This window comes from Clarias gariepinus, chromosome 17 (genome assembly GCF_024256425.1).
Source record: "Clarias gariepinus isolate MV-2021 ecotype Netherlands chromosome 17, CGAR_prim_01v2, whole genome shotgun sequence".
Classification (NCBI taxonomy): domain Eukaryota; kingdom Metazoa; phylum Chordata; class Actinopteri; order Siluriformes; family Clariidae; genus Clarias; species Clarias gariepinus.
In genome coordinates this window covers 26,811,552-26,839,416 of record NC_071116.1, presented here as the reverse complement: position 1 = coordinate 26,839,416, position 27,865 = coordinate 26,811,552, and the positions used below count along the sequence as shown (strand labels likewise).

The 27,865-nt window shown below is 40.5% G+C and overlaps 1 protein-coding gene across 3 annotated transcripts; it reads right to left on the bottom strand.

The window, feature by feature from the left end:
* Nucleotides 1-56: 56 nt before the first annotated feature.
* Nucleotides 57-27,535, bottom strand: depdc5 (DEP domain containing 5, GATOR1 subcomplex subunit). 3 transcript variants are annotated; one of them, XM_053476131.1, is made up of 43 exons: nucleotides 27,391-27,535; nucleotides 25,482-25,628; nucleotides 24,745-24,832; nucleotides 24,403-24,449; nucleotides 23,815-23,900; nucleotides 23,593-23,676; nucleotides 23,434-23,483; nucleotides 23,190-23,259; nucleotides 21,519-21,597; nucleotides 21,071-21,132; nucleotides 20,904-20,973; nucleotides 20,518-20,590; nucleotides 19,806-19,909; nucleotides 19,625-19,699; nucleotides 19,387-19,521; nucleotides 19,084-19,145; nucleotides 18,370-18,440; nucleotides 18,042-18,111; nucleotides 17,399-17,435; nucleotides 16,530-16,650; nucleotides 16,175-16,407; nucleotides 15,724-15,924; nucleotides 15,386-15,521; nucleotides 14,547-14,641; nucleotides 14,387-14,440; nucleotides 10,671-10,854; nucleotides 10,305-10,465; nucleotides 9,108-9,228; nucleotides 8,800-8,967; nucleotides 8,489-8,708; nucleotides 8,232-8,365; nucleotides 7,883-7,997; nucleotides 4,536-4,598; nucleotides 3,883-4,010; nucleotides 3,207-3,275; nucleotides 2,978-3,110; nucleotides 2,756-2,861; nucleotides 2,451-2,663; nucleotides 2,112-2,281; nucleotides 1,846-2,017; nucleotides 1,532-1,592; nucleotides 1,369-1,451; nucleotides 57-477 (listed from the first exon to the last, which is right to left on the bottom strand). In XM_053476131.1, the coding sequence occupies exons 2-43, from the start codon at nucleotides 25,546-25,548 to the stop codon at nucleotides 179-181; spliced, it is 4,770 nt and encodes a 1,589-aa protein (XP_053332106.1). In that variant the 5' UTR covers nucleotides 25,549-25,628; nucleotides 27,391-27,535; the 3' UTR covers nucleotides 57-178. The 3 variants fall into 3 exon arrangements, with proteins under 3 accessions (XP_053332106.1, XP_053332107.1, XP_053332108.1); XM_053476132.1 differs by having other exon boundaries at nucleotides 10,671-10,827; XM_053476133.1 differs by lacking the exon at nucleotides 4,536-4,598.
* Nucleotides 27,536-27,865: the final 330 nt, after the last annotated feature.

Sequence of the window (27,865 nt, the reverse complement as noted above, 5' to 3'; positions counted from 1 at the left end):
TTCTACATCACTCCGTATCTGTATCACTTGTGCGGACACTAAAAACTCCAAACATGTTGACTTAGTCCTTTATTTGGTCTCTTGTCTCGTCTGTTACATTAAAGCACCGATTAGGGCTTTTTATAAATACAGTGCGACAACACAAGTCCGTCGTCAAACCCTCTGGAGTGTGTGTCTCTCAGGGGGCGCTGGAGTTCATTTTCTCCACACAGTTCTCCCAGAAGCTCACAAGCCGGTTGTCCTTGTTGGAGCAGAAGTCCGTGAAGTCTCGGAGGAGCCGCTCGGCGAGCTTTTCGTCTCCCAGGACGCCGGTGCGCCATGCTTTGGTCAGCATGGTGTTGTAGGCCCAGTTGTAACCGACACGCTCTTCGGGGCCAAACAGACCCTGACTGGCTGAGGAGGCTGAGTTACGGCGGCGCCTCTGCTGACCGCCCTGGTACTTCCTCTTCGAGTAGGGCAGCTGCATGAACACGGTGCCTGAACAAACAGAAAGAGATTATTTAACATATGTGACATACAGTATCAGAGACCAGGCAGAAAAGTGACTTGGAAAAACTTGATACTGTACATACCGTTTCCATTCCATTGCCAAATATACGCCATAAATAAACGTATTAGTTTCAGTTTAGTCTAGTCAAACGTTGTTTGACCAGAAATCTAGTTAACATAATGTTCACAATGTCCACTAGGAGGCACATCAGACCCAAAACACCCCTGAATTCAAAGTTACTTTGAGCATTTTGCGATTTTAAAGCACAAGCTTTGGTTTTCTCTACAACTTTCCACCTTTAGTGTGATTGACAACTTGACTGTTTTACTAAACATTAAGTCACTTAATTATTAATCTTGAAAATCCAAAAACATGTATAAACTCAACACAATGCTTTTGCTACAACAATACTTAAAAACAACCTGGATTAGTGGACAATGTAAGTAAGTAAGACATGATGTCATTTGGTATAAGTTGCAGAGGCGACAGTGTGACATGACGACAGACTGGACATAGTATTACTTTTACTACAGAAATTTCTTGCAGTAATTTCTGACGTGAACAAGCAACACTCTGAATTAGCGCACCATGAATTCAGTGGCAACTTTGCTTTTCACTGGAAAACCTGACAGCGAGACCTGACGATCTCATACCTCCCCTCTGAGAGACCTCGGCCAATCAGCACACTCCAGACCTCCGGCTGCGGGAGGTTACAGCATCACCCAGGAACCGAACTTGCAATCTCCGTATAGGATAGGGCGTGCACTTTAAATTGAATTTATAAACTGATTCAGCGTTACCATCAGGTCGAGTCCACACAGTGTCTCCCCAGCCTTAAACACTTTAAGCTTTTAAACGTGAACATCTTTATATTTTACCTGTGACGTGGATGTACTGCGGCTTGTTCTCCGCAGGAAAGCTGAAAGCCGAGGCTGAAAATTTATCCTGAACGAAGCCGAACCTGACAGACAGAGAAAGTCATTTCAGTGCTACACAAACATAAACCACGTCTGCGCTTTAAACAGGTTTGTTCCAGGTTACCTGTAAAGGATGGCTTCCTGGAAGAGCTGCATCCGGTCCCAATACGTTTCTGGTTCGAACCCTGACGGAGACACAGTGATATCAGGATCATTAAGGCCAAAACATGTCACAGTTGAGGGCAAAAGATGCGCACGACACTTTAATGGAAGCTGCCAGCTATTGCAGTAGACAGAAAGTAAAAATTACGAGAGCGTAATTCATGAGTCTGTCTCCAAACTCCTTTTTCATCTTACATTAAGCGTGTAATGATTTTGAACTTGCACACTGGTGGCTATAACAAAAGTCCGATCAAAGATCCAGTGTAAACCTCTCACCGTCGAACAGGTTGTCGTTGGCGTCTTTGAGCAGGCACTGGATGTTCAGGGGGATGAAGAGCTGAGCACGCAGCGGGTCTCCGTACAGATTCGAGGGCAAAGCGAATGGCACCTCCAGCACTGGGACCAACAGAAAACCGCACGACGCCGCCTTCCTGTGCCAGCCTTGCACCTGACAGGACAACATCACGCACATTTTATAGCACCTCGAACACACGGACATACACACAGCTCGGTTGGGAAAGGAGAGGAATCCGATCACTGACCATCTCGAAGAGCACCGCCGCCGTCACGGCCATCCAGTGCAGCTTGATCTCGAAGGCCGTGTTGGGCGAGAAAGTGCCGTGGTAGTAGCAGCTACACCACTCGGTACGATCACTGCGGTTGTTCACGTCCACGTTCAGAGTGACCGTCTTCTGATCCGGTACTGTTGCAGCTGAGAGGAACAGAGAGAGAAAAGCCAAGAACGAAGGAGAAAGGCAAAAAAGAAACGCGGACGGTCAAAGGAAGACAGGAGAAGAGATAATGAAGCGAATGAAAGAAAAAGAAAAGCTGACTTGAAAGGAGTTTTAAGTGGGCGGGGCCATATGTGAGGTAACATGCACCTAGCAGGGCGGCTTGGCTGCGTCCCCCGAAGCTGCGGCTAAACGAGCTGTGTCGGCTGGCGTACGAGGCGGGTCGGCTGGGCAGCCACGGCAGCAGGAAGGCCGGCAGGTCACACGCCCGACGCTCCTCCAGCGCCAGCGCCACCTCGAACCACTTCCTCTGGAACAGCGCAAAGTCGTCGGCCGCCGTAGAGAAAGCACCGCTACACAGAGCTGAGGGGCGGGAACGGGCGTTAGTAACGTCAAAATATATATATATTTTAAATAGAACATTTTTTGGCACATGACCCTGACGTAACGCTCACCTTTCTCAGCGTCCTTGTCCACAATTCTGTAAAAGCAGAAGCCGTAGACGAACGGGCGCATGGCCTCACCGGACGCGTGTGCGATCAGGCCTTCGTCTAGCATTTTCTAAAGAAACAGTAGTACAGAGAGAGTAGTGCACTGCTTTCGTACTTAGTCTCTGGTGATCTGTTTTCTTCACCTTCATTAAATCCTAATCAAACCTGCGAGTTCTTACTGCGTACCTGCATGATCTCTACAGCGATGCCCTGCGTGGCCACGTTCTCCACCGTGTTCATCAGCCAGTGCACCACCTCAGCGCTGATGAAGCAGTTAGGGGGCAAACCCTTCTGCTCAGGCAGCAGCTGCACCCCTGTACTGCATACACACGCCACGTACGAACGTCACGTCATTAATGCAACATTGATCAACGATATTAACACAAAGACCACCTAGTGGTGTTAGTGCACTTACTTCGGTTGTTTGATGGCCTCCAGTATCTCCAGCATGGTGGAAGAGGAGGACAGGATGCCCTGCTGAGCCCTAAGTGGAGAAGAAAGTCATCAGAACATCATCAGCATGAACACTTATCAACTTTTCATGACAGTTAAACAGTCGAAAATTATTCATCTTTAAACAGTGAGTGTTTTAAGTGTTTTATTAGAGGTGTGTAAAGTACACAAATCCTGTACATCAGTAAAGGTAGAGATTCCCCTTGGGGAAATATTACTTAAGTAAAAGTAGACTATTTACTTATGCACTTGAGTAAAAGTACAGAAGAACTTACCTTCAAATTTACTTAAGTATTAAAAATACAGGGGTTGTATTGCGAGTGTTGCGTAAGTAGGTATTAAAGAAAAGACAGGGCACTTAATACACTTTAATATTTTATACTGCACACCTCTGCCGTTATGTAACGCAACTCCGTGCAGAAACGTGGTGAAGTAAAAGTAGAAATTTGCTGTACTTGATTGGAGTAAAAGTAAAAAGTATCACCTAAAATCTACTCAAGTCAAGTAGAAATACGTGAAATATTTATTATTTAAGTACAGTAATGAAATAAGAGTACTCGGTTACCCCTGGTTCTTTTAGAGACCAAATAAATCTTTTAAACTATGTTTATATTTATATATACGACGTCTGGATTTACCCCGGTTCAGGCCCTGAAGCACCAGTCTCTGAAGCTCCGCCCACCACCATCTTGTCATTCGAGAGGTTCCCTGCTTTCTCTGTTGACCCAGTATCAGCAGGATTGGCTGCAGGAGGCTCAGTGGGCATCTTCAGGACGTTAACACAGAGTTAATTACTTTTTGATAAATGTTAGTTATATCTACATCAAACATCCACCATTACATCTACTGACATGCAAAGAATCTAAATCTACAAGTTTTAATATGGAATAAATAAATAAATAAATAAGGACATGCAGGTTAGGGCTGGATGATGCAACCATATAAATGTTGATATTATGTAAACTTAAAATTTTTATATTAGATATTGCAGGTATCACGATATCTCATTAGAAAATGAATTCAGAATTAGTACAAGCAATTTAGTTTAGTGAGCCTTATATAAAACGTGATCATATCTCTACACTGAAGCTGCACTACGGGCTGATGGTCAGGTTAAACCCTTACTCACCCACTTTATGTTGTTGTTTTGTTTTTGTTTTTTTCATTTGAAAGCCATTTAGAGACACACACACATGCACACACACATGAGCATGAAAGACAAACACGGAGAACAAAGTGGTCATGCCTAATTCGTGCAAGGAGGTAACGAGAGCCCGAGGACATTACTGACCTGAGAGTGAGACAGGTAGGACGAGCGAGGGCTACGAATAAAATCCAAAATGAACGCGGCGTCCTGTCAGCACACAGGAGAAAGAAAAGACAAAGACATAGAGAGAGAGAGAGACGGAGAGACAGAAGAACCCATGAAGGTGAAGGTAAACGCTCGGCAAGAAAACCCTGCAGGACTTCAGCACTGTACACTTTCAATTCCGCATCCATACGTTCAATAAAAGGGTTTATGTGACTATTAAATAATTCCTCATAAATGCTTAATTGATGCAAAAATAAATTGTTAATGATGTTATTATTTAATGCTGTTATAAATCCTTATATTTTTTTATCTACATTAAAGTTACCTATTCATATTATGTTATAATGCATTAATAAGGCATTGAACATGTAATTATTTATGAAAATGCAATACACTCTATGTATTATGAATTCAATGAGGGGCGTTCAAGTCAAACAGGGACTTTTGATTGCACTTATTATTATTAATATTAGTATTAGTCACTGCCACGTCGCCTGTACAGTCCTGACATCGCATTTAGCAATTTTCACATTAAAACCTTTAATGAAGCACTCATACTCGAGACTCATAGATTTATAGCAGCAACACTGGCACTGGTGCTGGTACAGAAAGTAAACCTGGCACACACAGTACAGCAGCACTCTGGCTTGTGCAACATTACTTAATCAACATCGAACCAATCAGAACTAAAAACCTCAACAGCGCTACAGGACAAAAGTTACCAGATTAGTCATTAACCTTTATGGGTCTGTGCTGGGTTTCATTTCCGCCTGCTCTCGTACACCTGGTTTAGTTGATAAGCAGAACGTAAACTGTGCAGTTCTGATTTCCTGCTGTTTGAAAATTTAAAGGTAAAAAAAAAAAAAAAATCAAGGAAGAGAAAAAGCAAAAATCACCAAACCACCACTCAGGCACACACACACACACACATTGAATGATCAACATGTGACATGATTAAGGAAAAAAGGGCTTACGAAATGTGAAGAGATCTTAAAAAAACAAACTCTGCTACACATAGTAATAATAAGGGGGAACAAGACGGCTGTGGGGGAGGTGAGGTGGGGTGAGGTACAGGGAGGAGTTAATAAAAAAAAAAATCATTATTAAATAAATGTTTAAGTGCTCAGAGTTGTTTTTTATATAAACATATGATTTAAAAGTAAACTATAATGGAAAACGATTTTAAAAAATAGTTTAAACACTCTAAAGTGTATTTATATATATATATATATATATATATATATATATATGTGTGTGTGTGTGTGTGTGTGTGTGTGTGTGTGTATATATATATACACACACACACACACAGTGGAACCTTGGATTACAAGTTACACGGTTTACGAGTGTTCTGCAAGACGAGCAAAGATTTTTAAGAAATTTTACTTGAAAAACGAGCATTGTCTTGGACATTGTATCATGTATCACGCATGCGCTTCTTGTTTTGACGCCGAGTGTCATGTCATCACAACTGAGCCAACGTTTTTTCTCTCTCTTGCGCTGCGGAATTGTGTTTACAGAGTGTAGTCCAGTGTGGGAGATGCATTGTGGGTAATGCAGTCCGGTGTGTGTAAATGCAAATGCGAGATGTAAACTAGGATATAGAGCGTAAATTTTTTTCTTCAGTAGTTTTTTAGTTAGATTTAGGTGAAGGATCCACCCGAAAGTTTGTACTATAACCTAACAATGTAGCAAATAATAGAACGGGCCATCATCATTACACGAGCATAAATTAACGGGCTGTTACGCTGTTGCGAGCAACATTAAAATGAAGCTTTAATAATTTAGAAGTGAACAACAGTCTTTTCATTAAAGTGGGTGTGTGTTTAATTCAGACGAAAGGAGAAAGTTTTACTGTGTAAGATGAGAAGTGGGAGACAGAAGGGGCTAAAAGCAAGAGTCTCCACTTACTCTAGCCTCACACACACACACACACACACACACAGCGCCTGCAAGTCAAGTCAAGTCGCTTTTATTGTCACGTCACGTTACTGGTACACTGGTACCGTACACGTGAGTGAAATTCTTACGTGCAAGCTACACAAGCAATAGTGGTGTACAATAATAAGAATAAATATACTTGGAAACACTTATCTGCCGGGATTTATTTTTTACTTTTTTGAAAGGTAACATGCAGGTTAATTTGTTTTATTTTAACTTTATATTTTGTATTAATTATTTTTATGTATTTATTTTTTGGGCTGTAGAACGAATAATTAATGTTTCCATTATTTCTTATAGGAAAATTAAATTTGATTTACAAGTGTTTTGGAATACGAGCCAACTTTCGGAACGAATTATGCTCGTAATCCGAGATTCCACTGTATATATATATATATATATATATATATATATATATATATACTGTACACACACACATAATACCATTCAAAAGTTTGGGGTCACTTGCACATTTCTTTGTTTTTGTTTAGTGATTTATTTTCTACATTCTTCAACAATACTGGGGATTTCAAAACTATAAATTAACACATATGAAATTAAGTATTTACGTAACAACAACAGAAACAACAGTTAGTTGTTATATTAAGACACAGAGGTCAGCCTTTCTGTAATAGTTCTTGCAAGAACAGTATTGTCAAGTGCATTTGCAAAATCCGTCAAGCACCATAATGAACCTGAGGACTTGGCTGCGGTTGCTCGATAGTTCAAGACTGCAATTGTCTCCAATAACTACCTGGATTCCATATTAACTATTATAGCTGAACTGCCTGCCACCTAACACACTGTATTAATGCGGATCAATTCCTGCTCTCTGTTTCACCCAGATGAGGATGGGTTCCCTGTTGAGTCTGGTTCCTCTCAAGGTTTCTTCCTTTTACCATCTCAGGGAGTTTTTCCTTGCCACTGACGCCCGCGGCTTGCTCACCAGGGACAATCTGCTCATCTTGATTCATTCACACTTACATCCCATACAGACTTAAATAATTCTTTTGATTGTGTAAAGCTGCTTTGCGACAAAGACAATTGTTAAAAGAGCTATACAAATAAAATTGAATTGAATTGTTAAAGAAACAGTAAAACATGAGACCTTTAAACAAACATAAGGCTGCTTAAAAAAAAAAAAAAAAAAGTAAAGAAAAGAAAGCGAGGGTCTCTTGAGTCACTTGGTGCTTGACACCCTATAAACAAATCCAGACAGAAGCTCGAGAGAAACAGAGCGCAGACGAACGTGTAAAGACGTGTGCGTGTGTGTGTGTGTGTGTGTGTGTGCATGTGTGTTTCACTCCAACTTGATCCTTAGGGTCACGTTGGAGTGAAACACACACAAAAACGCGGCTCTCTTCACATTTTAAACACTCTGTCACCTTTCTAGGGCTGTCAACGTAGGGAGTTGCCATGGCAACACCAGCAGCATCATTGAGTGAGGTGTTGGTTTTAACCACCGCATGCTGAGCGGCAGCCTGCTGCTCTTCCAGAGTCCTGTGGAGAGAAATAAAGTGTGTGAGCATGTGTGTGTGTTTCACTCTAACATGGCCCTGAAGATGCGCTTTTAATTACGGAAATTAAATTAGTTTAATTAATTAATTATAATTAATAAGTGTATTAAATGTTGCGTTAAAGGTGCAGTGAGCGAGACTCAGTTTAGACTTTTCCACGCACATCAGACTTCACACTTGATGCTATTACCATGGCAACATGCGGAGTAAGACTTACTTGTGAGTCTGATCCAGTTCGAGCAGTGTAGAGAGAGCCGAAGCGCCCTTCTTTCCCAGCGGGGGCGCTAGAGGCTCTGGGGTGTAAGCGGAGATCGGAGACGTCACCTGGATCCCCTTGATGGCCGCACCTTTCTGTCAACAACAAGGGCAAAGAAACCTTATACTTTACACCCTCTGTGTCTGTGAAGGAGGCGTGGCTTCTATGCCATCAGAAGGCGGAGCCTTAACATCCCAGCCGCCTCCTCGTCCACTCACCCGGATGATCCGATCCGAGCGATGTCGCCGCCGGATTCTGTTCAGCCCCTCCAGAAGGCGTATGAAGCCATCGAGCAGAGCCCAGTCTCCGGTCCCCGCCGCCGCCCCCGGGCCCTCCCCGTAAACGTCCCAGTGGCCCTCGCCGTCCGCGACCCGTCTGGCCCCGCCCGCCGGGAGCAACAGGAAGCGTGTGCGCCAGAACTTCAGCGAGTCGATGAGGCTGTGGAGAAGAGCGAGTGGTGAACATCAGGACCGGGTGTGTCGTAGAACAGAGGAGGAGAAGGGAATCCGTGAGCTCTGTAACGACCCACCTGAAGTCCTCCGAGCCGGCTGAGCAGATGTACTGGTCCAGGTAGTTCCACTTGTACTCCTCCAGTCTCTCGTGACTGAACTCCACCCAGCAGGGGACAAAATGGCCGTCGGCATGAGGGGGGCAGAGACTGTAGCTGTACTGGATCTGAGTCGATTCATACGGGTACCTACAAGCCACACACACACACACACACACACACACACAGTATGCATTTAAAGTGTGTTTTATGGTTATGGACTGTGTATATATACACGTGTGTGTGTGTGTGTGTGTGTGTGAGAGAGAGTGAGGGAGGGAGACGCTGACTTGGGCAGGTAGCGTGTAACGGTGATGATTTTGTCTTTCAGACAGACTTTATGGAAAGTTCGTCCCATACTGAGCCAAAACTGACACTCCTCATCCTCAGCCTTCCTCCGAGACACCAGACCTGACAGTGAGACAGATACGAACTAAAAATATATATCATTTATATTTTGTTCACACTAAAAGGAAATGTATCTAATTTATATTTTAAACTATGAGGCAACACTCAGCAATACAGGAGCAACGAGCAAAGAAATGCAGGAACTGATTAAAAAAAGAGGAAGAAAAAGAGACGGAAAAAGGATGAGAGAGAGAAAGATTTTTGTTGCTTACTATTTTTTATTGTAGTTGTTTTTGTTTATTATACCTATTGTAAGGCAGACGTTACTTATAATGTAATTAACCATCTATAACTGCTTTTGCACTGATGAACTGAACTAAGAGAGAGAGAAAAAAAGATCACAAGAAAGAGCAATGGAGAGAGTGCATGCAAGAGAGAGAGAGAGACAGAGAGAGAGAGCAGAAAATGAGGGATGGAGAGAGAGAGAGAGATTGAAAGTAAGAGGGGCTCAAAAGAGTGATAAAAAAAGAAGTCAAAGAGAAAAAACAAAAAGAGAAAGCAGAAAAAAAGGCAAGACAGAGAAAAGGACAGAAAGGCAGAGGAGACAGAAAGAGAGAGAGAGAGAGAGAGAGAGAGAGAGAGATGGAAAACAATATGGAGAAAAGGAGATAAACAGAGCAAGAGGGTAATCAAAACTGAAGAGACACAAAGAGAAAGGCGTCAGTAAGAGAGAGAAAGAGAGAGAGAGACAGACAGATGCAGGTGATGCAAGAGAAATAGACAGAAGGAGAGAGCGAGTGACTTAAGAGTTTTGGAAAAAAAATAAACAAAAGATAAACAAAATCAGACAAAAGGAAAAGGCAGAGGACAAGAGAAATGTAGAGAGAAACACGGTGGGACCGTAGGAGAGTGAGAGAGAGAAAAAAAAGAGATAGGACATACTGAGGGACAGAGAGACTGTAGGATTGAGAGAGACAGAGAGAGAGACAGAGAGAGAGGGGGGGGGGGTTAAAGAGTGCTGGAAAAAAAAGAAAGGAGAAAAAAACAGGACAGCATGGAAAAGAAGAAAGAGAGAAATGATTACTAGCATGACGTGTGATCTGTGTACTCTGCCCCCTGCTGGTGTGCACTGTATTTACCGCGGGAGTAAAGAGGGCTGCTGCTGAGGGGCGGAGCCACAGTGGGCGGAGCTTTTCTGGTGTTGGTCTGGACGATGATCTGGTAGCCCTGCATCAGCCTCTGGCAGATAAACTCCTCAAACACACGAGGTGCACTCATCACAGGGGCGTCGTCCTCACGCCTGATGTGCAACCACACACACACACACACACACACACACACACACAATTACTTAAAGTGCTTGCTTGGTTAACTAATTATGTAAAAATGTATAAACTTTTAGGGAATATAATCAGCAGGGTTAAAGTCAGGAACGCCAGCAAGACCAACAAGTGTGAAGGTGACCGAGGAGGTGTGTGTGTGTGTTTGTGTGTGTGTGTGTGTACCGGTCCAGGTCAGTGTGTGGCAGCAGGTCATAGCAGCCCTCAGTGTAGTCGTTCTGCAGTGACTGGCGCTCGGGGTTATAGTCGGTGGTAAGAGGGAGACACGCCGGCGTGGTCAGAGACTTCCAGTCCACACCGACGGTACAGCAGAATGAAGGCACTGTGGGCGGGGCAGAGAGCTGCAGGGCTTCAGGGGCGCACACACACACACACACACACACAAACCAGAGTACACACATACAGTGCCCCAGCGTAGACACACACACACACACACAAAGCCCCAAGTGGAGCAAGTATTTAAAAAAAAAAAAAAAAAAAAGAAGAAGAAGAAGAAAAAAAGCACACTCACACAAAGTGCCCAACATGAAGACAGAGGGGAAAAAAGAGACAGATGGAGGGAAGAACAGATTCATCAAGACACACAAGGAAAAAGAAAGAGAGAGAGAAAGAGAGAGGGAGGGAGGGAGGAGAAAAAGGAGACAGTGGGTTACTCAGGTGCTCTTCATTGTGTCTGATGCTGCTGGTGCAGTTTATAGCGTGTTCAATTAATCACATGCACTGTGGGGTTAGAGGGAAACTCGGTCAGTTTTACACACACACACACACACACACACACACACACACACACAGCAACGCAACACACAACACAGATTACAAAATGAATTTTGACTAAATTTTCCAGAGTGTACAGTACAGTGGTGTAAAGCGCAACATTAAAAACCTCGTGAAAAGCAGGCAAAAGTTTTCGCCCCATCATGAACTTTATATATATATATATATATATATATATATATATATAATTTTTTTTTCTTTTTTTGGACTGCTCTTTTTCTGGGAAAGAATGATTTTTACAACATATTTAATACAAAAAAACTCCAATAATTTATTGTTGAGGTTTAATTTGCTTTCTAAAATAGATTAATTATCGGGGCTAAAAGTTCCATAATGCGTCCTAAGCTCAAAGCTTCTTAACTTCCTCTTAGTGATAATAATGATGGTGATGGACTCTAACATTAAAAGGGATTGTTTGACAGTTTGAACTCATTTGATTGACACATAAGAAAACCCAAGGAGCTCAGAGGAAGAGGACGATAGATTTACAGAAGTCAGGAACATCCCAGGAACCGTCAAACCACTGGAGCATTGAACAATTAAATGGAATGATGAAGATGGAGAACTATCTCAGAATCATTCAGCTAGAAGTTTCCAACAGGACAATGACTCCAAAACAGTCATAAAAATTGGTTGTGTAATGGATAAAGCAGGATAACTTCAAGTTTTTAGAGCCACAACCCTATGAAAAACTCAACTGAACACAACTTTATCAGGAAATAAGAGATGGGAAAAAAATGTCAAATGTCAGAAGGTCCATTGAGGGTTGCTATGCTAAAGGTGAAATTTGCTAAGCGACCTTCATCCAAATATAAGGTGAGCTTTATGTCTATTTCTGACTTTGCTGATTACAGAAAACTCAAAATAAAGAATGAACCAAATTCTTGGGATTTTCCGTGATTAAAGATGGATGTTTTACCCTGTGTCCCTGAAAAAGACCAGTTCATAGAAACCATTGTAAGCCCAATATTGCCATGTTCATGACAAGTGTGTGTAAACTTCTGACTGCAACTCAACACGTGTTGCTTTGCTTTAACATTTTTTAAAAGGTAAAGAGGCACAAATCCTGTTCTTCATGAAAATAAACCTGCTGATTTCATACTTGCAGCATATGAATGATTTTGGAGTAACACATACTCTACTGTAAAACACGTTCCCATGATGGTCACACTGGGATTAAAGACTGACCTAGTACAGTCTGGAAAATATGATAAATTACAACACACACACACACACACACACACACACCTGCAACTGGATAAGGAAGGTTAACACTGCATGCAGCACATGCATATAGTAAATCACTCTGAAAGCGCAGCGTGGTGATTAACTCCTAATTAACGATGAAAAAAGCCGCCCAAGAAGTTAAAATTCCCAAAAAGAGAACCAGATTCCAAAAGAAGGATGAAGCAGGCAACTGGAGGCAGTGGAAGCAGATCGTGGGTGTGTCCCAAATGTTGTAATTCCCGCCTCAATTTGTTTTTCTTTCTTGTTTACAACGAAACAAAATACGTTCCAACTGCTAAAACAGACGACTACGCTGCAGACGCAGTCGTACGAATGTTTAACGCGCCAGGCTTTCTCGAGAGCCGGGAATTTCCCATAATGCACCTGACGACCCAACATTTAGGACACAGCCATGATCCGAGAGTGGGTTATACTGACTACTCATCACACTTTCACCCAAAAAAACAGCACCCAAAGGTTCCACAGATTCCTGAAGAACCTTACAACCATCTAGAACCTTCTGGACAGAAACAGAGTAAAACCCTCAGAATCAGACACGGCTTCTTCATCAGAGATGGAATCAGACTCGGCAGATCACATGACCACCGTTTACATTCACCTGATCTCTTGACAAGCCCAGGAAACAAAGTTTTACATGAGTGAATTTTTGTTTTGCTAAAAAGTAAAAAAAGATGCTTCGTTCTGCGATGTAACCATAGCAACAATCACCCAATGGCGGCCCATTGATCTGCAAGTTAGAAAGCCTCCCTTCGTCTCATCGAGTCCATGTGACATTGGAGTGCAAAAGTTTCTATTCCCCTTAGGACCAAACGTGCAGGAGAAATACATTTGATTTAATAGTGTGAGTGTCTTAAGATAATAATAATAATAATGAGAATCTCAGTTCAATAATAATAAACAGGATCCTGTGACTATAATAGAATATTGGTATACATGGTGTGCACTCTCTGTCCACTTTAATAGGAACACCTGCTAATTTAAACAGCTATTTATTAGCCATCAGCTAAGAGTTGTTGCACTGCACGCTCGATTTGTCTTCAAATTCGATTTAAAATTATTCCAATTACAGATTCCAGCCTGATTGTTTACATGAAAGTTGACTGTCTTTATAGTTTGCATATGTAACATGCGAAGGATTTTTTTTCCCTACAACTTTAAGGTTAAGTTAGTCTCTACACTCCATATTGTCCATAAATCCCGCCTTCTGCGTGATGATTGATTACAAGTGATCAATTACATCTTTGATTGGTTAGTTGCTTTACTATCAGTGTTGGGGGGGGGCGTTACTTTTTAAATTAACTAATTACATGACACAATTACCGTATTAAAAAAGTAATCAGTTACATTACAGTGTTACTTTTTAATAAAAGTAACTAGTTCGAGTACTTTTCCATGGCAGAAAATGAAAACTCCTTTGGGATTCCTCATTATATTTAATAATATTGAATGTAGACGTCAACTGAAGTTCTGCAGTCCCATGATTAGCTGATTAGATAACTGCGTAATCGATTGGGGTACAGGTGTTTCTGTTAAAGTGAACCCATGGGGGTGCAAAGTTTTGCACCGAGCAGTTTTAAGCTTAATACAAATGCCTATGTGTTTCCATATCAAAAATAACACATTCCACTTAGTATAGTGCTCATCTTTACCTCAATTTTGACAAACATTTAAAATTTACATTCAATATGTTATAAAAACTAATTGAAAAGTTACCACAAGGATGTAAATATACAAAATGCATGTCGAAATACATTAAACATGTGAATATCGATCACAACTTCACAAACACATGCAGGATGGACCCTGGTGAGATATTAAAGTAAAGGCCGTGTGTTTTGGTGTCTGTATGTCAGACTCACTTGGCTCCGAAGCGCCGGAGCCCTCGTCGAAAGAGCCGCGGTTGACGGGTGTACCTGCACGAAACATTTACAAATATGAAGACGGGTCATGAAGGTGTGGTGTAGCGTATCTGACGGAGGTGCAGGTGCAGTGTAATTGTGTGATGTGTGTGTGGCGTACCTGTGCTGTTACTGCTGGCTGGACTACCAGAAAAATCATCTGTTCCTGCACTGATGTACAGCCCACTCTCTGTATTCTGAGGGAGTCCTGTTCGCCTACGCACACACACACACACACACATGAACACACACACATGAACACACCATGCTCCCAGAGTTGTGGGATATACCCCGTGCCAATCAAGGAAAAAAATCTCTATAGATGTAATACCCTGGTGATTCAGTACATTCAGGTCATCAGCTGACTTCATTTTATTGCCCCATAACGTCGCGGAGTCTCGACCTGAGCGACTTAAACACCCCAGATCATAACACTGTCTCCAGAGGCTTGTACAGTGGACCCTTCTTACCCTGACACGCCCATCACACATACTGGAATAGGGTCAGTCTGGACTCATCAGGTCACATGAGCTCTTAGCGTCACTCCTAAATCGTAGCCTTAGCTCACTAGCAGCTCGCTAAACAGCTGTTTCGTTCTCATCACATTGTGTGTGTGTGTGTGTGTAAACTATTAAACATAGCTCTGATTTCCAATGCCTTTTTTTTTTTTTACAATGCGACTTCTCCAAGCGTTTAAATGACATCTAAATGACTATCCTTTCAGGTTTTAATAATATTCCAGTAATTTTGAGTCTCCTTATTTGTTTTCTTTGCTTGATGTAGGCCAATACTTTTACCATTTTTAAATATGACTTTTTTTCCCCTTTTTTTCAGTCCTGGACTGTATAACACAGCCTTATGGTGTAAAAACCATAAAAAAAAAGGTTTCTTATTAAAATGCTGATACTTTTATAATTGTATCACCCTGTTATTTTGTTGTGTACAGTGGGCGTGTCTAACCTGCCCATTGCCTCGTGATAGGCCAGTTCCAGCAGCTCAGCGGAGGTGTGGGCGGGGTCACTCTGCTCACTGCCCTGCAGTTCAGCCATGTTCTGCCTCGTCTGATGGTGGATCTGGATGGCTTCTCCAGAGGGACCTGAAACACAGGAAACACAATCACGTCTATCTGGAGAGTGTTCCAGTACAAGGACTTCCATATAATGCCTTAAAAAGCTCTTATCACGTGGACATCTTACTTTCTTACAGCTGTGACATTAACGTCTGGGATTCATTCCTTCCTGGACGAGCTCCTGGTGTGCGAGAGTGTGAGTGTGTTGTTTTGTTTGTGTTACACTCACCCACGGGGAAGGTGTGCATCCAGCGGCGGCGGTTGGAGGTGAGCTTCATGGGCATGCGTGAAGGAGCGAAGGGGTTGATGAGGGCTCTCTGGGGCGTGTACCCGCCCGGGCGGACGTGTAGCGTCGACTCAGCACTGCCCACAGTGAAGCGGCCCGGCGCGCTCGATTCCCGCTGAGACTCCACAAGCTTCTCAAGGAGCTCTGACACACACACACACACACACACAGAGAAAGTAAGAAAATCTGATACAACTGGATCCAAATCCAAACCAGTTGAACCATCAATGCATCTACACATCAATCCATTTGACTATTCTATATTTCTTTCGCATACCCCTCGCATCCAACTATTTAAAACAGGTACTTATTTATATTGTGTTGGACAAATCTTTCACAGTTTCCCGCTAAACGACAGAGTTGTGTGTATTGGCCGTGGTTTGCTCGCCCGTACCTCTGGCACAGCTGGTGTAGCCGAGTGAGCTGCTGACTTCGTACTGAAGGGGCTGCCGAGGAATCAGAAGGATGTTTGAGATCTGGCCCAGACTGTCATCGGACGCGAGGCTGCGCTGCTCATCGGTACCTCCTACAGGACGGGAGGGGGGAGAGCAGCCCCCATAGTGTCCTCCACCCATCTCTGATGAGCACCAGCTCTTCCTAACGCTCGTGTCCTTCTCCCTACTAGAGCTAACATAGCACAATGATAATAATAATTCTAATGAGCATTTTTTTATTATTATATGATAATTGTTATAAACCATAATAACTTGATGCCTCTATGGAGCCTGTACTGAATTTTTGAGCGCTACCGGAGGTTGCTGCCCCGCTGTGCTCTCACGGGTCCTGGAAGTCTAAAGACCTGAGCATCATAAGCATCGTAGTCCACCTGGATGGGAAGACTGTTCTCCGAGTCCTTAGGAGAACCAAGAGCTAAAAAAAAAAAGGAGAATAAAATGACTTGTAAGCTAAAGAAATTAGAGCAGAAAAAAATAAGCATATTCACATAAAAAATAAACATACAGGTAGTCCCCGAATTACAAACGAGTTCCGTTCCGTGACCACGCTCGTAGGTCCGATTTGTTCTTAAGTCCGACAAAATGACTTTGACACAAATATACACTGTAGAGCATATTAATCCACTTGACTAAATCTGTCCCCTTGCTCCAACCTATCCTCATGTGGCCAAAAACCATAATCGAGCCTGAGGAAATGAATCCCACACGTGAAATAAACCAGTGTTGTCTCTGCACCTTTAAATCGTCTGGGAAATCTCGCCCATTTTGTCTCATAGCTGTTTTCCACTGTATTAAACTGTGAACTTGTTGAGGATTTTCCGAAACTAGGATTATTCACCATCAGGACAGCTTTAAGGGACTGACATTTTCTATCATCATGCTCCTGGACTGATTCAATGAAACCGGTGAGACCGACTCATTTCTCTCGGACACACACACACACACGATATATCGGACTTTAGACATTTTATACATTCACTTACACACTGAAAATATTGTATATAATTGTAAATATTGGTATCTGGTGCACTGCAGCATCTATGTTTTGTGTAATTTATGTGTGATACTTCTGTGATGAAACCGGATCTGTGGAATTTCGTAACCCAAATGTTTGTAAGTCGGGGATGACCTTTATTCTAAATTAAGTATAAGTTTGAACTTACAGTGCTCTTTGCAGTTCTTTAATTTCTCAGCATGGAGCTTGGAAAAGAAACATAATTACAATAAAAATAAATGTTTACAGATATATAAAACATTAAATTGTATGCATTTCTACCCTGGAATGAAATAAAAAAAAAAATCACAATTACTTTTATAAAAATAAAAAGTGTGACAGTATTTCAGTATGTGTCTTAATTAAAATTCACAAATAGATTAAATCTGGTGATGATATTCACACTGTGTTTAAATATTAAAAACAACATTTTTAAAGCAGCTAAAAATTCCAGACATTCATCATACTTTTAAGTTTTACTTCTTTACTGAAGCACCTTTAAAGCGTTTTAAATTTAAACACTAAAAACATTACATATTATATACAATATATACATGTATTATACAATATTTAATTAAGTATATACCCTGCCTCCAGTTATTAATTACACAAACACATCCTGAACTGACGTGGTAAGTAAGAAGTGCCCCCTAGTGCCAAGTAAAATGTTTACATGTTAAATGTGGCATCACTTTCATAAACCTTATAAAAAATACCAAAACCTTATAAAAAAATACATCACGCTTGACCCGACTAGCCCCGTTTATCTAACACCATTCATCTGAATTAAATGATGAGACGTGATCCCTCACCTTCTGACCAGCGAGTTTAATCCTGGGAGTAAATGAGCTGCATGAGCCTTGACTCTTAGACGTGTAGAAGCTGTGAAACGATAAATACAGTATAATCATTACTATACAGTACAGGATGTTTACAGAATGTTTACTATGGCCATTTTTAAAACCGTTTTTCACTTCCTTTCCTGTATATTTCGTCTAGTCATCACAAAAACCTGGACAAGAGCACTGTGAGACTAGTGAGACCAAAACCAAACAGGAACTTGAGGCTATTTCTCATTAACTGCAAGCCTTGATGGTTCCAGTGGGTTCTGGTCTTCCTCCATCTAAACTGCACTCTCACCTGTGATTGATCCAGTGAGGCAGACTGTAGTCATCCAGTCGGGAGTCTCCTGGTACTGTTCGGTTGTGTAACTGTGGAAGAGTCAGAGTCGTTATCTTACACCCTCAGGTTAGATTTCAATACAGGAAAGAACACAGTCACATGTTAGAGTGGTTAGAGTAAAAAAAACAACAACAATAGGGTTCAATTCAAACTGGGACTTTTGGCACCTCTGAGCCCCCTGCAGTCCTTCCCATAAACATTCAGCGAGTAGAATGCCTTGATCCTTAAAAATTGACGAATAACTTGTCACAACTTGCAGAAAAAAAAGAGACGCATGTCTGTGCGAACTGTACACACAATCATTCACCAACACTTACACATTACAGGAACTCGCCTAGAAGTTATTGCCACATCCCTCATACAGTCCTGACCTCACCTTAAAGGAGTTCCTGAGAAGCCAGCGTTTCAGACCTTAATCTGACATTGCTCTGGCGTACTGAGAAAACTTTCTACCTTGATGGTGTCCAAGCACAAGTGAAACACTGGGATTAGTGCATTAGTGTAGTGGAGGATTATATAGCGACATAAAGGGAGTTTTTACTCTCAGACCTGTGTTGTTGTTTTGTGCAAATAAAAAAGTCCCGGTTTGACTTGAACATCCCTCGTAAGAATAGTTTTTCACACTTACAAAAAAAAAACTTGCTGAGCAAATCCCTGCCATGAAAGACAAACCTTAAACAGAGGCACGGCATGAAGGGGCTGCTCTCCCATACACACCAGGTCGACTCCAATACCTGCCATTCAAAACCACACAGCAACTCAACAACACAGATCAGCTCCGTGTCACGCAGTTCAATCAATAAACTGCACAAACTCTGTAATATACAACATGTTACAACTGAAAAAATATATATAACGTATTATATATTCTTATAATGGAAAATAGCATTTTCTCTTTTTCATTTTATTATCTAGGGTGTCCGATAAGACTCGGCTCCGACATGTTTCACTGTTACATTATGTGTTCGGCCTCACCGTTGTCGATCATGCGCTGTTTGGTGAGGATCATGAGGAGCCGGTCCACCTCGAACACGCCCACTCCCGGCGTGATCACCACCGACATCTGACCAGTGCGGTCAAAGTTACGGTTGATGTAATGTTTATCAAAAACTGCAACACAACCAGAGACATGTTCAGACTCGGAGACAGTTCAAATGTAAACGCACTAACTATGATGTTATTACTATGTTGATCAGCATCAGATATCGCAAACCGTTAAAGGACAAGTTGATGGCTTCGAGGTAATTCCCCTGAGCGGCCGTGGAGTTCTGTCCGCACGGAAACCCGTCTGTCAGACACAGCAAAGTTAATACATCGAGTTATCCTGATCCAAATGTGAGGTAAAATCAAGAAATTACTGTTATGTGCTGGGAAAGTAAAGTGTGTGTGTATACCTGCTCCTTTGAGGCGCACCAGCACTGGATACTGGATAAACAGCTTCTTAATGGTGACCAGCAGAGACGTCCACTCGTCTCTCCTCTCGTTCTGAGCCACCACTCTGCACCGAAGCACAGCAACTTATGGAATTGATCATCACAGACTCGACGTACTTGATCATACAAGATATAAAGATATAACACTGTGCAAAAGTCTTGATTTAGCTTTTCAAAAGAGATAGACCATTTTAATTTAAAGTAGTCCTCCAGATGTCCTGAGCATTTTCAGAATGTTTTGAGAATTTTTGTTAAAATTTTGAGTTTCAGAATGTTTGTTTTTATTTATTAAGCCACACAGTGACCTATAAATCATTTAAGAATAAAAAAACAAAACAAAAAAACATTCAAGTTAAGACACGAACCAGTGAGAAACAGGTGCAGATGATCAGGCTGGTGATTTGTATATACATAATTCTGAATGAACACTAAGAGGTTGGAACAGACGAGAGGGGAAACGAGGCTGCTGATTGGATGTTATATAAAAAACTTTGGTTTTCAAATGATAAATTTAGGCACTGTGCAGTCTGTTGCAGTAAAACATTTTGTTCCTGTTACTTTTATTCAATCTATATCAGTAAATTTGATATTAAATGAAGCGGGGCACAAGACTTCTGCACAGTACTTTACAGCCAACGTTGTCATTTTAAAGTGGTAAAGTTCTGAATGAGACCTGTAGAAATCCTCGTAGAAGCGTCCCTCGTGATCCTGCCTGATGGCTCCTCTCTGGCTCTCGGGAAACTCATCTGATGATAAAAAAAAAATGGCATTACTTAATTCTAAATCATTTATAGTTATAATGAATAACGTTACAAAAAATGTAACTTAAAATAATTCAATTACAAGTCACAATTTTTTTTTTTTTTCACCAGAAAGATCTGTAAAAGCATGAGAAGTGAGACTTCTGGTCACTTTTTGTGTACATCTTTTAATAAAAAAAAAAAAAAAAGAAAAGAAAAAAAAAGCTGCTTATTCACTAGTTCTGACCACTTGATGTGATTAGTAAAGCACACCACGATGTGAAGACCTGTGTGTGGTGTGTGTAGACCTTTACGTCACCTGGGGTCTTGGCGGCGTAGAAGGTACGGGAGAACAACACCACTGTGACCTCATGGCTGCAGTTTTTCTCCTAAAAACATTAACAATGACCTTATCTGTTAATATATATTTCAGTATATAATAATAATAATAATAATAAAAACATTGGATGAAAAGTGGATACTTGCTTTCCATTTGGTGAAGAGGTCAGACAGGAAACCATTAACTGCCTTTTCAAAATAGAGATCACCTAAAGAAAAAAAAAATCAATAAATAAATATATGATGCTGTAAAGTAGGATAATAAATGCACTGAAACTGGGCTGTAGATGTTCTGATCCGATTTCTCTTTCAACTTGTTAGAGACCAGAACAGTTTTGCTGGATTCCACTGATATTCACATGTCCATACAGAATTACAGTATTTAGAATACCAAAACTATAAGAAATATATACATTTTACACCCAAATTTTGTGCAAAGATATTTGATGGATATATTTTGAGCTTTAAAAATCCGAACTTTATATTTCAGCCTCATCTCTGATCTGGAAGCATGCTACACTGATCATAAATCAGCCCGGTTTAATGCTGTTTAAACACTGAACGAGTGAGGACATTCAGAGGAGACCCGAGTTACCGTAGATGTCGAAGTCCCACATCTCACAGCTCATCTGGATGAAGATGTACACCATGGCAGAGCTGGAGCGGAACACCACCTACAGCACAGAGCGACACTCATCACACAGACTTTTACACAATCCTGTGTTTGTCTCATCACAATACACTGACATGAGGAAAAAATATTTTGTTTTTAAAATTAAAAACAATATCACACTGTTTACATCCTATGGCTTTGTTTCATTATGCCCTAATTCTCCTAGCACAGGCTCCAGGCCCCCCACAACAGGATAAACAATATAAATTATGAAAATTAACATGAGAGGAAAATTAAAAGCTTTTTATTTATTTGTTAAGAATAATATCTCTCAGCCCACCTGCAGTACTCCTGGGGACGTTTATGAGGAAACACTGGTTAAGAGATTGTTTGTAAAACTCACCAACAGATTATTTGTTACTGGAAACATGTTTGAAAATTGCCTGTATGTAATAAAATATAATATGTTGAGTAATTTGCAAATGGTGTGAACATTTTACTTTGCAATCATAGAAATGTGTATGCATGCTTTGTGCTTCATTTCTTTGCAAACACATCGTTCTTATTGAAGAAAATTTGTTTGTGTTCATCAGATTTGGGTTTGAAAATTGCAGATTTGGGATTTTGTTTTGTCCCCCGCATGTATGTTTGCAAATATTATGCCGCTTATAAGATATCGATATTTAAAATATGATCATCACAGTTTTGATGATCCTGTGTACTTTTTATTACTGTACTACCAAAAGCCCCCTAGTGAAGGCACTGCAGGTGGCACAGGAGATCATTTACAATAAATAAATACTTTTTCCAAATTTAAATACTTAAAAAAATAAATATATATATATATATATATACACACTACTGTTCAAAAATTTGGGGTCACTTTCTAACTCCATGATGGTTCCTGATTTTTCTTTCTTTCTACATTGTAAAGGAATGCTGAAGGCGTCCAAAAAATGCATTAATCTCCTTTAAACAGTTAATGGTGAGATGTTTCTGCTACTTCTGCTCTGTAAAGACTTCATAACGCCTTTAATCTGAGGTGCTGTTAATTGGTCATTTTTCAGGCTGATGACTCTAAATGAACGTCTCGTGGTAGGTTTTGGTCTCGCCCTCCTGGGACGGCCTTCATGAGAGCCAGTTTCATTATGGTGCTTGACAGATTTTGCAAATGCACTTGACAATACTGTTCTTGCAAGAACTATTACAGAAAGGCTGACCTCTGTGTCTTAAAATAACAACTAACTGTTATTTTTGTTGTTGTTACGTAATTAGTTTTGAAATCCCCAGTATTGTTGTAGAATGTAGAAAATAAATCACTAAACAAAAACAAAGAAATTAGCAAGTGACCCCAAACTTTTGAACGGTAGTGTGTGCGTATATATATATATATATATATATATATTAAAGTATTTACATTTAAAATGACCATAAGATGGATTATAGTTGAATATTTATATATTAAAATTAATAATACAATATTAATTATATATATTTAAATAAGTAATCAAAAATGATAAAGCAAAGCCTGGAAACACTTTATTCTCATCTCGTGTGATTAAAGGTTCGAGTGAGCTGCAGACGAACATCATCAGATTTCAGACTCTTGTGTTTCAGAACGTCTGCTTTAAAGTGTGTGAAGATCAGCCTCACCCGCGTGTCTCCACTGATGTAACCGCATGTGACCTTCTCGCCTTTTACCCACAGCTCACTCGCCTGAGCCCTGGAGCGTACCAAACACAGATTGAGATTTTAAGAAAACTCAAGTCTAAGTCGTATACAAAAGAGACAACACAAAGTATACGTGCAAATGTGCAAACAGTGACAACCTGACATTTCAATACTTAAAATGAGATGTACAAACACACACATGATAAAACCTGTGTCTGGGACTGACCTGATCCCTGCGAACTCCACTTTTTGGGTCACGTACGCACACGTGCTCACCTGCAGGAGAACACAAACCTGTATGAGGTTTACTTTACAGGCAGTAAATCAAAAACCTCATGTAGTTAATGTTGGGTGTATTTTGTGTGCGTGTGTGTGAATTAATCACCAGACTTTTCTTGAGTCTCCACATGTCTCCTCGGCCGATGTACTGGTCTTTAAAGGTGAGCTCCACTAGGTCCAGTGTCACCTCCTTTCAAACACACACACACACAATCTCATTTACACTACAGCACTACTGCTGGAGTAAAACCTCTACTTGTTTAATTTTATCCTAAATAAAATCAGAGGGTTTAACTATTTGTCTCTTGTGAATGTGGCGTCTGAACACCTTGGGATCGACGATGTTAATAATGACATCCTGATACGCGCGAAGCTTGAAGGCCTGAGCGACGGTCTGGTCCACGCTGACCGTCTCTAAAAGAAAGAAAAACACAGAGAACGCTAGGATTGGCGTCACGTGCCGCATCTATCACTCAGTTTATTCCCTAGAAGCTCAGCTCTGACAGCGCTGCAGCTCCTAATCGCAGGTTTATATTAACCTGCTCCTTTTAATACGTTATGGTTTCTCTAGCAACAGGACGTCCTTGTGTGCGTTCATGACGCTTCACAGACACAGGCTGAAAAATATCTGCAACCGTGAACATATAAACTACTGTAATGTCATTGTTAATACTTTACAACTTATTAAAGTTAATGACTTATGCACTAATTAGGAGTTAACAGACCAGAAACTATTATAAAATAATGTTTTAGTAAAAAGTGATGTAATTAAAAAGATGTTAACGTTAAATAGACCACTTAAAACCCTTTCAGTAAGTAAAATTTAATCAGCGTCCCTGAGAACGAGCAGAACGAGCGTCCCTGCCTCGACAGAAGGTCGTTCTGTTCAGTCAAATAGTTGCTCGTGAGTTCATACCTTTCTGTAGATCTTCTTTCAGGCTTTTCACCTGCAGGAGGAGCGGGCTAGAGAGGCAAGGCAGCACAGAAACACCATCATCACCATCGGTACAAACTGCAGCTTTCAGTCTACTACTACTACTACTAATAATATTTCTTCTAGTTGATGCCTCTTTCACACACTGTACAGAAATCTTTGTAAAGATGGACTCTGAACATCATGTAACAAGTTCCTAAGCTTTTAGAGAAGCTCTGCTCATCCGTTATAACATTCAGCACCTGATACATGCTTTTTAAATTTTGTCGTACAGATCTGATGAAACGTTCCACCTCTCTCTCTCTCTCTCTCTCTCTCTCTCACCTGTACTCATCATTCGGGTGTGCGATCTCGACAATGTCCCCCAGCTTAACCTGAGGAAACACCTTCGGGTTCATCATCAGCTCATCATCTGAAAGAGGAGACAGGTAACAGTCAGTCACACCGGGAAATAAAATCCGTTTGGTGATTTGTTCAAGAAAATTAAAAATAAAGCCCAGAAAAAGGGCAAAATGCACAACAGTTGTTTGTTTTAGAATCCAGATAAAATGTATGTACTGGAGCAGTATGAACTGACTCGAGTTATTCCAATTAGCATTATTTTTTTCTCTTTTATTTTTGTTGTATGCTTCCGAGCAGCGGGCATTTTCATGGCCATGGTGTGGGCCGTGATAATTAGTGATAATCAGAAATTTAGTTAAGTGCATTGGTACGCTTTATATTGTATATTCGTGTCAAAAGCTTAAAAGACTCACTGCACTTCTTACGAATGTGCTCCTGGAACAAAACTCGTTCATAAGTCAGGGACTGTATTTGTTTTTTTTTTTGTAAAAAACACTGCAAGTTAGTTGTTTAGTAGTATTATGGCTACACTGTAATGCAAAATATCACCACAAGGTTGTCCTTGTGTCCTTCCTTTTTGCTGTGGTAGATTAGAGTTGAATGTGTGTACAGTAGGAGCACTTCTGATTACCAGTAAGGACCAGTGCAGGGTGTGATTGTTATAATTTACAGTTCATGTAGAACTTGTTGTCGTGTTGTGGAGACGTGTAGAAACTCACCGCTTCCTCCGAAGCCCTTCTTATGGACTACCAGCTTGTAGGTTTTGGTTCTCGTAGTGACAGTCATTTTGTCAGCAGCACACACACACTCAGAAGACACAGAACATTTATTGACCACCACTGAGCTCCAGGTTGAGGTCTTTAAACCTAAAAACACACTCACAGAAAGACACAATGTTTACAAACACACACTGTTGAACTGTGACTGAATGCTGCTTTAACTGATAAACTCTGACATGACGAAAATCTACAGTTAAAAAAACAGCTGATGTAGGAATTCCTTTATTCTTGATTGTATCTAAACTCCTTCACAGGTTCCTTTTTATTGATGTCTTGGGGCTTTTCAAGGCCAACGTTTTTTCATTCCTGAGAACTTGTCATGCAGTCTCTAGTGTGCTCTCATGGTCACTTCAAATAATTTCCAGATAAGGAAAAACCTATTATATTCTGATATTCTGTAAATCATTATGTATATACTGTATATGTACGTATATCTCTGTTCCCAACCTCACCTATGGGCATGAGCAGTGAGTCATGACCGAAAGGACAAGATCGCGGACATGGGTTTTCTCAAGAGGGTAGCTGACGTCTCCTTTAGAGACAGAGTAAGGAGGTCAGTCTTCCATGAAAGACACAGAGTAAAAACGCTGCTCCTTCGCGTGTAAATTATTTTTTTTTTTTTGCATTTTGTGCAAGATTTAGGGACCTGTAGAAATAATTTGTAATAAATGTAAATACTTAAAAAGGCCAGTAGTACGCAAAAAAACAAAAAACTTCCAGCTTGATATTCTTTTTTTTTCTTTTCGTTTTCTCCTTTTTTTTTTTTTAATGCCTGGCATCTAGCCTTTAGTATGCATGTAAAACTGGCTTGGAGTCAGGGAGGGGCGGGGTGGGTGCTATAGGGTTTATAAGGGGGTTATAAAATCTGTATAACTGTATTACACGTTTCCCTGGTATATTCCTGTTTAAAATCAATAAAAATATTGTTGGAAATAAAAAAGGCCAGTAGCAAGAAGAAAGGCAGGCACTTTCAGGAATCATAAATAAAGGTTAAGTGAGGTTTAATACCTATTTATTTCACATTTTACTTAATTTACATATCATTTCTAAATACTTTGACTGATTTATATACAAAAATATGACTATAGTGTCGGAAATTGGTAATATTGGGTGACTGGAATGGAATATTTTTATATACATTATTTCCTATGGGAAAATGCGTTTCACAATACGAAATTTTGCCTCCGGAACGCATTAAATTCGTATGCCAAAGTAGCGCTGTGCATTTGTTTGCATTGATGGTAAAATGTTGCAGTTCCTCTATAATCCTGCAGGTGGTGCTCTAAACGGTTCACACCAGGCAGCACAACGTACACAGTCCTGTGTGATAGAAGCAAATTATTTACTTAATTTATTTTATATTTTAAATAATTTTATTTTAAATAAGGATAGAATCAGGATATTTATAAAATCGTGATACTTATAGGATCGATATATAAATCGAATCACCACCCGAGTATCGTGATAATATCTGATAATATCGTATCGCGTGCTCCCTGGTAAATCCCATCAGAAGAAGTGTTTGTATTTATCTCTATAAATAATGCAACTGACGTTACACTGTTCGTTTATTTGAATCTTTAACTCGATCATGAGTTCACTTTGAGCATTAAAACCTCACACTGGTATAAAGAAATCACCCAAAAGCTGATCTAATGTAAGGCTGTATTACAAATTACTCCGCGTTCACTCTGTAGTGCATACGTCACGCGCACGAGCCCACTACGACAGACCCTAAGTAGTGCACGTGGAAGCAACCTATTTACCCGTTTGTAATACAGCCCTATATGGTTAACGCGGGTTTGTCTGGAAATTAGCTTTTTTTTTTTACTGTTAAAAAAAAACTCACCACGCACTTAGTCCAAACGACATGTACGGTTAATGTCGAAACTCATACCGCATTCTCAGCACCTCCGTTCCACCATTTTACAGTTTATAAAGCTCCTCTGCTCACTTGCTACTTCCCACAATAACAAACTGCGCTCTTCCTCTCGGCTGAGGCAGCGACTTAGGGTAAAGTTTAGCCTCGCCATCTATCGGTCAGGAGCAGAACTGCAGCGTTGACAGTGTATAGGCGTTTGATACTTCTTTGATATGTATTATTTGTATATTATTAATATTTATAGTTTATTATTATAGTCATGACTATAAATACAATAATTTCTGCACTAATGCATTTTTAGATTCTGACATTTTTTAATTTGTTCATCTTCTATACCATTTATTCTGTACATGGTGGCCCCTCTAATTGCAATATTTATTCACCATGTATTTGCTACAACATTTTAAAATATTTTTCACGTTAATTGAGTTTCTTTTCCATT